General features: G+C 47.3%; 1 protein-coding gene across 4 annotated transcripts in view; it reads left to right on the forward strand.

Moving 5' to 3' along the window:
* Positions 1-17247, forward strand: part of SLC12A4 (solute carrier family 12 member 4) — a 1569223-nt gene that overhangs the window by 985789 nt on the left and 566187 nt on the right. For all 4 annotated transcript variants that reach the window (XM_069639659.1, XM_069639652.1, XM_069639655.1 and 1 more), the window contains exon 10: positions 6166-6264. In XM_069639659.1, coding sequence (XP_069495760.1) covers positions 6166-6264 — 99 coding nt within the window. The remainder of the gene's footprint in view (positions 1-6165; positions 6265-17247) is intronic.

A 17247-nucleotide genomic window follows, 5' to 3' on the forward strand; every position in this document is an offset into this window, starting at 1 on the left:
ATTTCTAAGGAAGTGTCCCCATATTCCACCTGTGGCCAGGAAGGAAAACCACGTCTTAACTGCTGCTGGAGGTACGGACAATGCTAAAAAAAAGGAGCCATCGAACTCATCCCAAAGACATGAAGTCGCAGAAGTTCTGGATGGTCACTCTCCAGCATGTGCTGGGACAGCTGGAGGAAGGCGACTTCCGATCGTCGCTGGACTTGGAGGATGCCTACTTTCACATCCCCATTCTAAAAGGACATGGAAAATTCCTGCGATTCGTGGTCCAAGGGCGACACTATCAGTTCAAGGCCCTTCCCTTCGGATTGAAGTCGGCACCCAGGGTGTTCACCAAGTGCCTAGCACCAGTGGCAGCGCGGTTGTGCCTGCAGGGGATCCACGTCTACCCCTACCTGGACGATTGGCTCTTCCGAGCAAGGTCAAGAGAACTTGCCGTCGATCACACAGCGAAAACCGTTCAACTGCTCACGGATCTGGGATTTTCGATCAACTTCGCGAAAACCCACTTGGTACCGTCGCAAGTCACCCTGTTCCTGGGGGCCAGGCTCGACACAGTTGCGCAATTGGCTTCTCCATTGGAGGAAAGGACGAAGGCCATCCTGGGCAAGGTGCAACGGCTGTTGACCATGGACGTGGCCAGGGTGAGGTCCCTCAATTCCCTGCTCGGCATGATATCCTCGTGCATCTACCTCGTGCGCCTATCCAGACTGCGGATGCCACCACTACAGGAGTTCCTCGACGCCCGTTTGATGCAAGCGGCGGGCAGCTTCGAAGACAGGATCTCGCTCAACGAGATCTTCCTCCAAGCGATCCGGTGGTGGGGCACCCACACGCATATGGCGGTGGGCATGGACTTCCAGACCCCGGCTCATCAGGAAACTGTGACAACGGACGCCTCCCTGGAGGGATGGGGAGCGCACACCAGAGATCTCCACGCAAGAGGAATTTGGCTCCCGGAGGACAGGTCACTACACATCAATGTCCTCGAGCTCTGAGCCGTGTTCTGGGCTCTCAGGTCGTTCCTTCCATTCCTCAATGGCAAGGTGCTAAGGATCTTCACCGACGACACCACCACGATGTTCTACATCCGGAAGTAGGGAGGCACCAGATCCCCAGCCCTATCCAAGGAGGCCCAGGATCTGTGGCACTGGGCCGTCACCCAAGGGATGTTTCTGGTACCCTTCCATTTGGCAAGAATAAAGAATACCATCGCTGACTCACTCAGCAGGGAGCTGCGCTCGTGCCACGAGTGGGAACTGCGTCAGGATCAAGTGGATCTCCTATTCCGACGATGGGGCAATCCCCAGATCGACCTATTCGCGATGGCGACGAACACCAAGTGCCGGAGGTTCACCAGCACGTTTCCCCAGCCGGGGAGCATGGGCGATGCCTTCTCATTCCCCTGGGACGTCCTGTTCCTGTATGCGTTCCCACCATTGCTGTTGCTGCTGCGACTCATCAATCAACTCAGACGGTCCCGGTGCAGGATGATCCTCGTCGCACCGGCGTGGTCGAGGCAGATCTGGTTCCCGGACCGTCAGGACATGTCAGCGTCCCCCCCCAGTCAAACTGCCGACGGATGCGGATCTTCTCTCCAGAGAAGGAGGCGCCATCCTCCACCACAACCCGGGGTCACAGAACTTGCAGGCCTGGCTCCTGCAGCACTAGAGTTTGGAGGGTACGATATCCCGGCGGACTGCAAGGAGGTGCTTGCAAAGGTCAGGGCGTCCTCGACCCTCAACTGCTATGGACACAAATGGAAGAGGTTCTCTGTCTGGTTCCGTGCACAGAAGATTAACCATCTGCGGATTACGGCCCCTCAAGTGCTGCCATACCTACTGTCGGCGGCCAAGGTGGGGCTAGCTCATGCCTCCATCGAAATCCATCTAGCAGCGATTTCCCGTTACACCAGAACTCTGGGGCGATCATCTCTGTGGTCCCATCGCCTGGTGAAGGAGTTCATGAAAGGACTGTTTTCTGGACATTCCCGCCGGTGAAGGCTCTGGCCCCGATGTGGGGGCTCGGCGTGGTGCTGAGCAGGCTCATGGGACCGCCATTCGAGCCGCTGCATTCGGCACCCTATCGTGGAAGACAGCGTTTCTTGTGGCCATCCCTTCCGCACGACGAGTGGGAGAGATCCAGGCCCTCTCCTGTAAACCTCCATACCTGTCATTCCACGAGACGAGGGTAGTGCTGAGGACGCACCCCTCCTTCATGCCCAAGGTGCCGTCGGACTTCCATCTCAACGAGTCATTGGTGTTACCTTTTTTCTTCCCATCGCTTTCGTCGCCGGCCTAGAGGAGTTTGCACTCGCTGGATGTGGCTAGAGCGCTGAAGTTCTACGTGGACCGCACGAAGACCCTTCAGAAGACATCACAGCTATTTGTGAACTTTGGACCTGTGAACCAAGGGAAGGCCCTCTCGAAGGCTTCCATTTCCAGATGGCTCTCCGGCTGCATCATGCACTGTCACCGGTTGGCAAACCGACCATTGCCCGGCCGCCCGAGAGCCCATTCAACCAGAGCAATCGCTGCTGCCACAGCGTTCTTGTCTGGTGTGCCCCTGCTGGACATCTGCAGGGCTGCTACGTGGAGGTCGACGCACACCTTCACGAGATTCTACTGCGTCGACCGGGATTCCAGGGAGGAGTCCAGAGTCGGCCAGGCAGTGCTGCGCAACCTGTTCGCCTGAAGGTGGGCCTGGTGAGGAGGTAAGAGATGCTTAATGTTGAGTTGTTGAAATGCTTAATGTTGAGCCTTGCCACCTCCCGTGGTTGTGCATGTGTGTACTGCTATGTATTCTTGTATTCAGGAGCATGTGAATCCATGCCAGAACCCATGCTGGAGAAGGAACAAGTTACTTAACCTGTAACTGTTGTTCTACAGCATGGGTCTGGCATGGATTCACATGTGAACCCTCCCTCCTACCCCTCTGCAGCTCTTCTCTTGGTCCTACTGCCACTTTACGTGCTACCAAATCTGAAGATGGCTGCCAGAGGAGGTGCTTAGGTAGAGGGCAGTCATTTGCACGGTGGGCTGTCTGACCCAGAGACCAGTGATTGGTTATTAGGAGAAAGACAGTTCAGAAACGAAATTGAAACTGATTTTTTTCTTTACAGAGGATTCCCTGCCTGACGACGGAGAATATTCATGAGCATGTGAATCCGTGCCAGACCCATGCTGGAGAACAACAGTTACCGGTAAGTAACTTGCTCCTTACCTATGGAGTAGAGTTATGGGGCTTGGCTGATTATGCACCTATCCAAGTGGTGGAGAATACATTCTTTGAAAGATTACTTGGTTTACCTATTAATGCTCCCTCTGTGCAAGTAGCATGTGAAGTAGGGTGAATCCAGATCAAATATTTAATGATGCTCTTGCCAGTGTTATACTGGACGAGGATCTGGAAATCAGAGGCTCTGTTTTGCTTTTCCTTGGCCATATGAGGAGAACCCTTATACTTACGATTCCCTGGTCCCTGGCAAAACAAGTTATTGGACTCGGACAGGCAGGAAATCACACTTAGACTAATCGTTTAGAGTAAAAATGAAAATGGCCCTTTATTAACTCCCTATATAAAACTCAACATACATAAACAAACTTATAATCAGATATATTAAAACATACTGTAAAATGGCATCACCGTTAGCAAAGACGCAGAAGACACCTTCATCTTGGCCACTACGACACTGCTTAGTCCCAGAGCAGGTAGGCGAAGAGATCACTCATACTGACGGGGTCTGAGGCGGAGCGTCCTCCCTCTCAGCGAGACTGCATCACCCGTGGGTCCAAGTTCTAACTGCCTTCCACATAATGCCCTCTTCTCTTTATGTGGGCATGTCCCGCCCTTCTCAGTTATTTCTACCCTCGGCCGAAGAGCAGATCACAAGTGGAAGGGGCAGAGAGTGGGAAAAACCCAGCGCACCTCTCCTTCCATAATTCCCAGAACCCCTTATCATGCACCTGCAGGACGCTCCGATTCCCTCCCCGTATTCGTCCTTCAGTGGACGATACAATAACTATTCTCCACAGTAAGTCCACTCAGCATTACTACTCATGTAGTTATGTGACCTTACTCTGCTTTCGCTACTGAAATGCTTGTTTGTTTTACGAGGTCTGCAGAAACGCAGGCTTTTATTACTGTGATGGGAGATGAGTGTCCAAAATGGCTGCGCACCGACGCCATGTTATTTTGGCTCGCATTTTGCACAAGCATTACAGGCTCTTGTACCATTTAGGGAAGGGCTGACCAACTTGCTTTCCACGTCTGGAGATTGATCGCTCACTTGGTTCAGGTTATAAAGGCCCTGTTAGGACCGCTTTTAATCATTGGGCCTGGGGGAGGATAATGGACTCCTGTCTTGGGAGCAAGCGGAAGGATACCCTCCTCTCGATTAATGGGCATTTGAACAGTATTCAGATTTTCACTTAAACCTGAAAATGAAAACTCAGGCTGGGTATCTTGCCACTTGCATGCCACACCTGCAAATGGGGAGAGAATTTGCTTGCCAGTTGACCTTGCTGTTTAGCCCCAGTTGAGGACGAAAGGCAATTCTTTTATTTGTGCCCTGCCTACGCTAGGGAGAGATCCCACTGGCTGAAGGCTATTTGGTCTCCTCTTGGTGGACAATCCTCTTTTACTGCATTGGATACCTTGAAAAGTTGCTCCCTTAAAGTACAAGTTAAGGCGATTGTGACCTTTTTTTAATCATGCTTTTAGGAAACGTTTTTACTTATCTTAATGTTTTTCTCGCTGTTTACAATGTGCTTTAATTTACTGAACGGTTGTCTGATTTTTATATTGTCCTGTGTTCTTTTATGGTGTGTTATCGCTGAAATAAAGATTTCTACTACTACTAGTACTACTACTAGTACTACTACCATAGTACAACCTCATGCCACAGTGGTGCAGGTCCTGACATACACATTATTCGCACTGTGATTTATGCAGACCATGCCAGCTAGTTGATCATTTTGAAAATCATTGCTTCGGATTGTCTGTGGCAGACAGGGATGAAACATTTTGCCTAAGTAATTCCAATCTATACAGTCTGTGTAAAACTAAGTACACTAAGAAAGGCTAATAATGAATAGCTATAAAAGAGAAAGATCCAGGCACACCAGAAGTATTCTGAATAAATGAAGACCTGATTAACGAAACTTATTCTACATCTAGATAGTGTGTCCAAACATACAACACTGAGCGTACCTTAAAAATGTGACTGTATTGAACTCTGCAACTAGATAGTGTGACCAAACAACATTGAACGTGCCACAAAAGTTTTACTGTGCTGAATTCTGTGTCTAGATATTATGGTCAGGCGATATTGAGTGTGCCCAAAGTGTCACTGTGTTGAACTCTGCATCTAGATAGTGTGTCCAAACAACATTGAGTGTGCCCTAGAAGTTTTACTGTATGGAATTATGCATCTAGACATTAGGCTCAGGCGATTTATCCCCTACATATGCCATCTATCTGTATCCCATATGTACATGTCGCTATATATCTATGTCCCCACCGTCCTGCTCACGTGCCTGGTCTCAGGCGCTTTTTACTGATAACCACCATATCACACCACTAGGCTTACTCTCTACTATACACCATCATTCAATTAGAACACAGCTATACCCCTGATAATTCGGCCTAGCTGTTCACATACGAATACGACCCCATGAACTCATCACCCTAATAAAACGCAGGTAGCTGAGCACGTTTCGGTCTGCTGTTCACATAGGCGTTCCTCAGGCCTAATGCAGACAGAACCCAGCCAGGGTGTCCACCCACCAGATTGAACACATCCAACTAATATCCTCAGAACCACACCTATCGCTAGGAAGCGGCTATCATCCAACAACTACACCAGCTGCACACATATACGGTGCACCCACGCACCATACAACACTCTCTCTCTACTGACCTCAACTACGGTTCCCTAGGGCATTCAACCTACCAGCGCTTTGAGGTCATACCAATGATCTAGAAGGAGGTATATAAATGCCAAGTAACATAACATAAGATAGGATGATCTGGTTTTAATCTGTAAACTTCTGATTTGTTTGTCACCCGTTTTTTTGACATGTTTTTTCAGGATATAGATTACACCAATTCTACATTGCGTTGCTTTTTTTTATTTTCCCATTGACTTTTGCCTTTGTTTTCAAGGTATTATGGCTGGTTCCAACCGATCAGGAGACCTCAAAGATGCACAAAAATCCATCCCGGTGGGAACAATTCTTGCCATTTGTACAACCTCCTTGGTCTGTATCCTTTTTGTATGCGTGTAGTTATGAAACTACAAAAGCCAAGTATCTGATCTGTAATTCAATTTCTATTCAATGCTACATTACCCTAGATTTGAGATCCTAACTGTGCAAACGAATTTCGAGATTAAATGGCAGCAAGTGTGGATTGGGTCATACAGAGTAAAGTATGATAGCATATGTTAATGCTGTGGTCTATTGTACTTTCACCCTTGTGCTAATCATCCTAGCACAAAATGTAGTGTGCACATAACTGGAGACAATCCACTTCAACTAATCGATGCAAAATATGATGTTTGTGTTTCAATTCTTTTGACAGTGTTATAGAAATACACATATTCTGAAAACTAAGCTTGAAATATCACTAATTTACAAGTCTCTTGTTACTGATGATTAGCTGATACTTTCTGCCATTTTGCTGATAGGCTTGTTATCAATCTGGAAAGATAAGATCCTAAGTCACCCCTCTAATATGTGAGCCTGTGATCCTCTGTTACACACAGTTTTCTGCTGCACTATCTTAACCCTCTGAGCTACAGTGGCAGAGTGTTATGTACAGATTACAAATGACAACTGTGCCCTAGTACTCCAACTCGCTCTGAGATAATCGTGTCAAAGCCAATCGCAGCTCAAATTGTCAGCTGCTCGGTTTCTGCATGCTCATGGGTCAAAGCTCACAGAGGGGCACTATCTGCTTCTATAAGTGAGCAAATGTTTTGTTTCCAGATACCTCACACAAGAAACAAAAAAGAAAGCGTATTCCTTGTATCGGTACTAATAAACCATTGTGTTCTTTTTTGATAGTGATTTAAGTGGTCAGCCGACATGGGTTTCGACCTCTCAGGGTCTTTATCAAGGTGGGTGCGTTTATGTCCATTAACCGATGGTTGGGTGGCTCACAATGATTGGTTTGAGTGGCTGTCTTCCACTGCTGCTCCTGATGGGCTGTACAAAGTTGGGCCCCCGATGGGCATTGGTCTGGCCAGTTGGCCTTAAGCACCTTGAAGAAACATCATAACACCACCAGTGCGTTAGCCCAGGCAGGCCATGCCAGACTGCTGCCCCTCTTGATGCGGAATGTAAGCTGAATTCGGAAGCCACACACCACTGGAACATGGCGACTGCATCCTCATGCTTTTGCAACAACACAGAACCTACCTCTTGCTTGCATGAGCCTGATTGGCCCCCCAGCAGTACAATGGTGCCTGGCTCCTCCAGCTGGGAGGTGCAGCCGGCACTCGATCAAGGCACGCCTGCAAGGCTACTTGGACATCCAATATCTGCCGATGCGTTAGCCCAGCTAGGCCCTGTCAGACTCCCCCTGATGCAGGATGTAAGCTGAATTTGGAAGCCCACACCACTGGAAAATGGCCACAGCATTGTCTGCTTTTGCAACAACACAGAACATGCCTCTCGCTTGCTTGACCCTGATTGCCCCCCCCATTAGTACAATGTAGCCTGGTCCCTCCAGCCGGGAGGCACAGCCGGCACTCAGTCAAGGCACACAGGCAAAGAAGGTTACTTGGACATCCAGTCTCTGCCGGTCTCAGCCGCGTTGTAGCTGCCACCCGAAATCCCTCTCATGCTGTACATATCGCTGTCCACCTACAATAATCCGAAAAGGTAAGCAGAAAGTCTAGGTACCTTTTGACTTTAACAGTCTCCATTCTACCCCCGTTCACATTGAAATGGGTTTTGATTTTATCATGTGCATCGCACATCCCACTACCGTGCCCCATACCCTTCCTCATGCAGGCATGCAGTAAACCCACAGGATCCCCCAGTCTCTGTTCCTCTGGCATTACGAAGCTGCATAACAACCCAGCCCACCGTACTAATAAACACGTTACATACTGTCTGCCACCTGATTGCTTGCTCCCAACTTCAGCACTGCTTCGAGCACCCAAAGCAGCCTGCCCGGAGCCCCCACGAGTGCAGTGCTCCTAACAGCGACACCCACCAGGCCTCACTGCATACCCTCCATTCCTTGCACCATTGAACAAAGAAACTGCCAACTCCGAGGCAGGACCGCAACCGAACCCGATAGCCAGTCTTTGCATCGAAATAATTTGCATCGAATCGTTATCTATCGAAATGTTTTCATTGAAATGCTTTTCCATCGAAAAGCATATTCATTGACTTAATTTTGATGGATTTTTAGAGTTAGGGTAGAGTTAGGGGGGTGCCCTTGGGGATTGGGGTGGCGGCCCCCACCCCCAATAATGTTTTGGGTTACAGTTATGGTTAGAGTTTGGGTTAGGGTTAGGGTTAGGGTTAGAGTTGGGTTAGGGTTAAGGTTAGGGGGTGCCCTTGGAGGTTGGGGGCTTAGGGGTGTGGGGGTAAACCTTTTCCCAATAAAGCAAGAGGAAGCTGGCCAGTGCTAAAATACTTTAAAAATGTCAGCACTGGACAGCTCCCTCTAACGTTATAACATTAGGCATGTTTCATCGAATTTCCATGCAAAAAATGTAAAGTGTTTATATAACAAAACCCTATTCGATGGAAGGGTTTCGATGCATAAAAACTTTGCACTTTATGTATGGGAATTCGATTAATCATTTTTCAATGGAAATCATTTGATGCATCTAATTCTCGATGCAAAGAATTTGATGCAAAGACTAGTAACCCTCACACCCACACTCACTCGCTGTGAGGAATGCATTTCTCAGACTGCGCACCAGGCTCTCCCCATACGCCAGCAACATGAACTTGTCTGTTACTCAGGCCTCCACCAATAACCGCCTCACTCGCCTCAGACTTTGCACTACCAGAAGCACCCATGTTAATGTGTCCTGTATTACTACCCCTGCTGTTGTGAATCTTGGTGATATGCATCTAGCCTGCTCATTGCCCCCACTCTCTGCCTGCCTTGCTAGTACCGCCTCCAACTACATACTATACAAGACCTTAAATGTCCCAACCATTGGTAATTGCAATGTTAAAACGTTGAATACCACCAACACCAAATATGCCAGCACTATTAATGGTATGTATAATGCAACCTGCCCCGATGTAACGTGTTCCAAAAACATTCATCAAGGCATGTCTGCCTACCCGTATACCCGTAATCACAGCTGAAAGAAATGTATGCCATGCCAATACAACTGAAAGAAATGTATGCCATGCCAACACAACTGAAAGAAATGTATGCTATGCCACTACAACTGAAAAAACTGTATGCCATGCCAATACAACTGAAATAAATGTATGCTACGCCACAACTGCTGCTTCCCAGCCAAGTACTTCTTATGGAAATGCTGCCCTCACCACTGTCAACTTGCCCACCGTTGCCTCAGTTACAGCTGCTCCTGGTAACTAAAATCCTGAAAACAAGAATAGCTCCTGTAGCAACAATCTCACACTAAACTGCACACTCATCAACACCCGTTCTCTCCCAGCTCATGCGCTTGACATCCATGTCCTACTCACAGCACACAACCTTGATGCCCTAGCCATCTCAGAAACCTGGTTGCAAGATTCATCTGGCCCAGCCCGCTCCCTTGCCCTCCCCACTTGCTACACTATCTTTCGTAAAGACTGCCCCTTGGGCAGAGGAGGGGGGTTGCCCTCCTGGCCAAGGAATCTTTACCCTTCAGGCAGGTCAACTCCTTCCTTGAGGGAAACAGTGAGTGACATCCTATCACTCAAACTGACCACAGCGCCCACCTGCACCATCACAATCCACATTCTCCATCACCCGCCTGGCCCCCCGGCCAGCTTCCAATGGAATCTCCTCCACGTCTTGACCGACAACATCAAAACAGCCCGAATTATCCTTATGGAAGACCTGAACCTGTGCGTCAATTACCCTGATGATGCCCATGCCACCTCACTATCCAAAGCCCTGAAGACAGTAGGCTTCAGGATCCACTCTAATAACCCTAGTCATCGTAAAGGGCGCACACTAGAGTGGATCGCTGACCTCAACTGCCCCACTACTATCAACTCTTGTCCATTGTCCGACAACCATGTGATTCACTTCTCTATCCCCTACCCAACCAAACCCAAGCCACAGACTGTGCCATTTCCGCCTACCTTAGTTCGCAGCTCCAACAAGCTGACCAAAGAGCGCATTCTACCACACCTGGACATTCCCAAGCTCAAACCCCTCACTATCCAATGACCCCAACAGCCTTGCAGACCTATAGGCTTCCACATTAGCAATGGCAGTGAACACCATCGACCCCCTCACACCACGGAGAGCAAAACCAGTAAGACACCCCAACTCTTGGTTCACCCCAGACCTACTCGCCCTCCGGAAGAAAACAAGGCGGGCACTATCCATCTGGCAAGATAACCCCTCTGACTCCACGAGACTGGAGTTCTCGAAGACCTCCAAAGCCTATAAACAAGTGACTATCTCGGTCAGAACCACCTTCTTCAGCTCAAGAATTACTAACGCCAAGTTAGACACCAGAGAGATCTTCTCCATTTTCAAAGAACGTGAAACTCCTGCCACCCCCCCCCCCCCTCAGCTCTTCACTAAATGAAAAGCCTGGTGCACCAACATCCAAACTGCCATGCTTACAAAATGGACACTCTCAACAAAAAAATCCCTGCCATTCAGAGTGGCCTGATCACACCCCATCTCACCACCGTCTCAGGCCCTGTGCTAAACCCACAGGCACGTGAAATCCCTCTGTTCCATTTCAAAGAGATCTCAGAACTAGAAGTACGGGTGATCATAAACCACCTGAAACCCTCCAAGTGCAAAGGGGACATCTGGCCACCCACGATCATCTAGGACTGCTCAGATTTACTAACACCCCTCATCACCAATTTCATAAATGCCCCCTTCAACTCAGGAGTGGTTCCCTCCAGCCTCAAGGAAGCATGGGTATGTCCCCTCTTCAAAAAGCCCTCCCTGGACCCATTGGCTCCCAGTAATTACAGGACCATAACGACAGTCCAATTCCTACTGAAAATTTTAGATAGATTATCTGCAGGTTGAACACTTCCTTGAAACCCACCATATACTACGTCTGCGCCAATCTGGTTTTGCGCCCCTAGCCATGGTCCTGAATCCGCGCTTCTTGATTTAAAAAAACAGATGGTGGAGATCAGGGACAGTGGCAAACCGGCCCTGCTTCTCCTTCTGGACCTTTCCGCTGCCTTCGATCTAGTCGACCAAAAAATCCATTACCACCACCTCACCACCACGGCCCACTTCTCGTCTGAAGCGACTAAATGGATTGCCTCTTTCCTCGAAGGTAAAGTCATGAAAGTGTTCTCCAAACATGCTAGTGTGGCTCTCACCCCTTTCCCTTGCGGAGTCCCGCAAGGATCTTGCATCACTCCCACTCTTTATAACATGTTCACCAGAATGCTTTTCGACATCCTGGATGCCATCGGCATAGCCTACACCAACTACGCCGATGACACCAAAGTCGTCCTCTCCCTTTTGGGCAACTACACACAAGACTTTAAGGCCCTCAACTCAACACAGAATATTCCACTATCCAAACCTGGATGGCAGCTAACCGGCTCTGCCTAAACAGGGATAAGACTGAAATCCTGCTCTTTGCCCCCCGCAGTACTAAAAAAACATAATGACCAATACAAAGCCTTCAACATAGACGACATCCAAATACCTGTCTCCTCCTCAGTCAAGACCCTTGGGGTTTACTTTGATGCCACGCTCTCACTGTCTAACAAAGTTAACTCCACAGCATCCTCGGCAGCCTATGCAACCAAATTACTGAACACAGCCAAACCCTTCCTCTCCACTGACAGATACCTTACCATAGGCAGGGCAATCATAGGCTCAAGACTGGATTACTGTAACATCCTCTACACCGGCACCTCTGCCAAAAACCTCCAGAAGCTGCAAGTCATCCAAAATGCGCTACGAGGCGTCCTTAGCATACCCAAAAGAGAACACATATCTGCAGCCAGGAGAGCAGCCCACTGGCCACCCATAAAAGAGCATGTCCTATTCAAAACCCTGGCCATCACCCATAAATGTTTCTCCAACACAGCTCCCTTTTATCTTTGCCAAAAGATCACGAGAGCCTTCTCCTCCAGACCCATAAGAACCCAATACGCCCACCACCTCAGACAACCCAAAGTTAGGCATGCAAAAGCCAGAGGTGCGAGCTTACCCTTTATTGCGGCCAGACAGTGGAACTCCATGCCACCTACCCTCAGAGCAGAACCATCCTACTGGGCATTCCGCAAAGCTCTAAAATCCCTGCTGTTCAACTAAACCACATCCCCCTGAGCCTTACCTTGCACCTGTAATGCAATTTACCTATACTGACTCCAACTGCATATCGTATGTAAAACTGTATTCATCAATTTGCTGTAACAGCGCTGCGATGCCCTCGGGCTCTTGTGCGCTTTAGAAACAAAATCAATAAATAAGAAATGTTAAAGTGCCATCCGGATGTTTCTTCAAGGGACTTGAGACCAACCGGCCAGACCAATGCCCATCGGGGCCCAACTTTTCACAGCCCACCAGGAGCAGCAGTAGAAGACATCCAATCAAACCAATCATCGGGAACCACCCAACCACTCGGTTAATGGACATAAACACACAAGCCTTGATAAAGACCCTTCGAGGTCAAAACACGTGTCGGCTGAACACTTAATTCACCCTATGTGTATAGGCGTGTCATAAATGCCATATCATATCTATCAATAAAGATCACAATGCTTTATTAATACTGATAAAAGGAATAATCTTTCCCCTTTGTTTCATGCGCGAGGTAACTGGGAACACACATTTAGTTATCCAAAAAAAAGGTGTGGGCAACACCTCCACAGCCCATCATCTCGCAGCCCATCAGTACAAATTATTGGTTTCAAACTAGTACATCAGACAGAATCCTAGTGTAGCGCAAGCGGACTCAACCCTTAGTGCTCAAACACCTCTACTCATCTAGAAGTGGCTTAAATTTTACATGCACTTCATCGCCATTCACTAGTCCTACAAAGGCATACCAAACCTTGCTGCTGCATTTGAAGTCCTGTTTTAATGCATATTTGATCTTGGCTTGATAAATGCCCTTTCTCCGTAAGCCCCAATATTCGGCTTATTTGTTTACATAATTTTACAGAGTTCCTCACTCATGGCAGGGGTATCCGCTTCTCGAGCCACCTTATTAGAGACATACTTAACAAAAATGTACACCTGCTTGGAGTTAAGAGGTTAAAGGTATAATTCTACAAGAGTTATCTGGGTGCTGCCTTGTCCCTATGTGAATCAAGACACTATTAATTCCCAGTGCCAGGTAATTTATGGGCATTTAACTACTTCCGGATGTCTTGCATCTTTCCTGGTACTTTAATTACTTCTGGGTGACCCCCACATCAATACTGGTAAGAGTCCTTCTGGAAGTGTCTGCCTCCCATAGTTGCTGTCCCTACTGGGAAGCATGTTTTCACTTCTGTACGAGAGTGTGTAGTAAAGGCACTCTGCAGATATTGCTCGGTTTGTTAGTTCTTGTATGCATGGATTCTGCTTTTCTCTAGGCTTCATGTCTTTTAAAGTAATCAATGGCAGGATGGGAACTTTAAACAGCTTCCCTATCATAATCATAAAAACAGCTAACACCCACCTCATTGGCGTGGCTGCAGTTATCATAATTGGCTTTGTAGTGAACTTGATGGGTCATCAACCTCCCCACAAAAGTCTCTGGTACTGATGAGAAACCATCAGCACATTGCATCCATGGCAGGGGGGATGTAACTCCCTCCAAGGCGCCTTCCCTCTTTTTCTCAAAAGGTTGCATACCAGTGGCAACCTGAGGGCTTTGTCTATATGCCACAATGTGGCCATGTAGCATGATCTTTAAATCCAATCCACTGACATCGCAAATTGCATATTATCTTTGGGTATCCTATTTATTCGTTCCACTAGCCCTTTGTCCTTACGATTGTACGATGCTGTCCTACAATCTGATGCCTATGCTTGATGGATAACCCTGCATCTTGCTCAACGTGAGCTGCACCCTTTTGTCAGACAAAATGTATAGAGCAGGGGTCTGCAACCATCGGTCTCCCATCAGCCCCTGTCAGCATTTTCAATGGAGTAGGGACCCTGGGATACATAGTCTAAAACATATGGAGAGCCACAGGTTGCAGACCCCTGGTAAAAAGGGTATTCATCCCTCGGGAACAATTCTTCAAGCAAGAAATAACCATAGCTATTGGTTGTAGCAATGTCATTAAATTGGAGCTTGAACCACTTGCCTGTATAGTTAACAAAGAGAATCACAAACCTGTCACTTTTATCTACCACCCCCAGCAGCCCAATGAAATCAAGTGCTACTCTCTCCACCACGTCCCACGACCTGCACAGACATGAGCTCTTGAGCATGTGTTTGAAGTGCACATGCACTCCCCAACATGTTCCCCAACCTTTGAGTTCATGCCCGGCTGGATCTTTACTCATATTTTTGTGAGACTGCTACCCGGAAGTTTTCAGGGCACCAAATTGGCCAACATTCTGTGTGAACCATGTTCATGGATCGATTGGTCACCCCACATTAACCAAAAGTTTCAGGTGGTGAGCTCATCGCTCATCTTGATGAATGCTGGAATACCATATTCCCTAGGCCATACCTACTGCACATACTGTATTTCCATTTCCATCCTCGGCCATCTCCTCCTCCCATTCTGGTTTGTCCACAATGGCTCTCACTATGGCCACCCACTCCTCCTTTTCCTTGCCCCAACTCTACCTCTTTGTCAGGCGAGTTGGACAAACAGTTTTTCTGAAAACGCAGAGGATGTCTACTCTCTGGATTGGAGAATCAAAAAGTATCATTTTCCTGAAATGAGATTCCAGAGGAAATTATGTATAAAAGTATCAAAAATATGTATTTATATTGATACAGTATTAGACGACTCAGATTTGTCAATTAATCAAAAAGCCAGCAATTGAATACAGGTAAACTCATAGCTGTGACCAAACAAAAAAGGAAAGGAAACAAAACAATACTACCTCAATCACATTCATCCAACCAGTCTATCCTAGTGCATACATACATAGAGCACTCAACAATCCGATGTATTCAATACACCAGATAAAAATTACGGTATCCAGTTACATTTTCGAAAACACATTTTCGAAATGCGCTTTATTTCGAGAAAAAAAATAGAGAAAAGAAATTGCCAAATGTTTTTTTTTATTTTGTTTTATTTTTGTTTTGTTAGTAAAAAAAAGTGTCTATAAAAAAAAAAACAGGGGGTTGGGGTGAACCCCCCATTTAAAAAAGAAATGTAAAAAAAATTAGACTTTTTTTCTCCAGCATTTTGGTGTCGAAAAAATGGCATTTCGAAAATGTCACTAAGAACCAAAAATTACATATCAAAACACATTTAATTTTAATATTAATACAAGCAATAAATCACAATTAATATATTTTTTTCTCTTTTCACTTTTCTTAACTAATTATTAGAACATTTCCAAGCCACAGGTAAGCCATCAGTGACTAGATTCTGCTTACCTCATTGAACAGTCTCCATCCATGCAAAATCTTTGGGTAGCCAATCCTGGCCTAGTGTTGCACAAGTCCCGAAGAGGTTTATGGTTGCTCCTTGCACCATATGGACTACCCCTTAAGTATGTTCCCAAGTACCTGGCTACATGGAAACAAACAGAGGCCTCCATATTGATTGGGTAACTTTTCTCACTCGTCCCTCGGGCGTGTGATGCAAATGCCACTGGCACTTCCTCCTCATTTTATATACCGGTCTAGGTTCAGTGCATAACCCGTGCTTGCATGCGTCCACTTTAAGGAAGGTTTTGGCAGAAGCATCAAATGTATGTAATATGGGTGCTTAGGGATGTAAACAGCTCCTCCGTTTCCATGTTGCAGTTTAAAATGTACTCCCTGATTTAAGGATTATCTCAACATAGCATTTTTGTCAAACATTTTGAATACACGTCAATAATATTTTATTAGGCCCAGAAACTATCTTGACTAGTCTTAACAAAGCACTTGGTCAACCTTTATATCATGATGCCTACCCCCGGAGCACCAGGACAGGCCCAGCACCCCCGGGAGCAGGCATCATTCCCTCGGGTAAAAGCCCAGCGGCCCCTAATAGGGGCTCTTTGGACTTTGTCCTGGCGCCTTTGGCGCCAGGCTCATGTTGGACATCAGTCCTGGCGCCATAAGCGCCAGGCTCATAAAAGAGGGTGTTTGGTGCACTTACCTGACGCAGACCATGCTGCATGAAGCCTCAAGCCAAATGAGGCTTAGGAGGGACTATTTTATCAAAGAAACTATTTTACTTGGGTGGGGACCGTGGAAGAATACTTACCTGGAACTTCTTCCAAGGCTATTTAAACCACGCCCGGACTGCCACACGTGCTTCGCGTTGCTCTGCATCTAGCAGCTGAATGCTCACCGTGCCTGCTCCTGCATCTTGCCTCCAGCCACGCCCGCCTCGATCTTGGGATACCTGAAAGGAAGGAAGGAAAGAGAAAAGGTGAAAACCAAGAACTTTAACTTCCTACCTGTGTCCGGAACCATCACGCCAGCGATCCTGAAGATAGACATTCTTTAAAAGCATCGCGCTACTTGTTGCAGCGCCGCGCATCACTCACCTGCCTCGTGGGCTCTTCACTATCCACCGCGACCTTCTGGGCATTCCGCCACATCTCTGCACCTGCAGGGGAGAAGAAGAGACAAAAGGTGAGCAGGAGGAACAAATGAGGAAAGCCTGATTTTCCGTCACAAGACTTACCTGGCCATATTTGACGGAACCACTCCTCATTTTGGGTCGGCGCCACTTCTTGGCCTGGTACCGCACCCCGGTCCCTAAGGGGAAAAAAAAGACATTACTAGAGGGATTCAAAGACATTTAAAGGGATCATTTTATCACAAACTCACCTGAGTTTATCTCCGGCAATATCCCTCGAAGCATCACTTCCACTCTGCACCTGAAAATAAGGACAGATCGCAGGTTAAGAAAAGCAAACAAAGAGAAGACTCTACTCTGGAACTTTTTAAACTGCATACTTACGGCATTT

This window comes from Ambystoma mexicanum, chromosome 1q (genome assembly GCF_040938575.1).
Source record: "Ambystoma mexicanum isolate Mex_15411 chromosome 1q, UKY_AmexF1_1, whole genome shotgun sequence".
In the NCBI taxonomy this organism is placed as follows: domain Eukaryota; kingdom Metazoa; phylum Chordata; class Amphibia; order Caudata; family Ambystomatidae; genus Ambystoma; species Ambystoma mexicanum.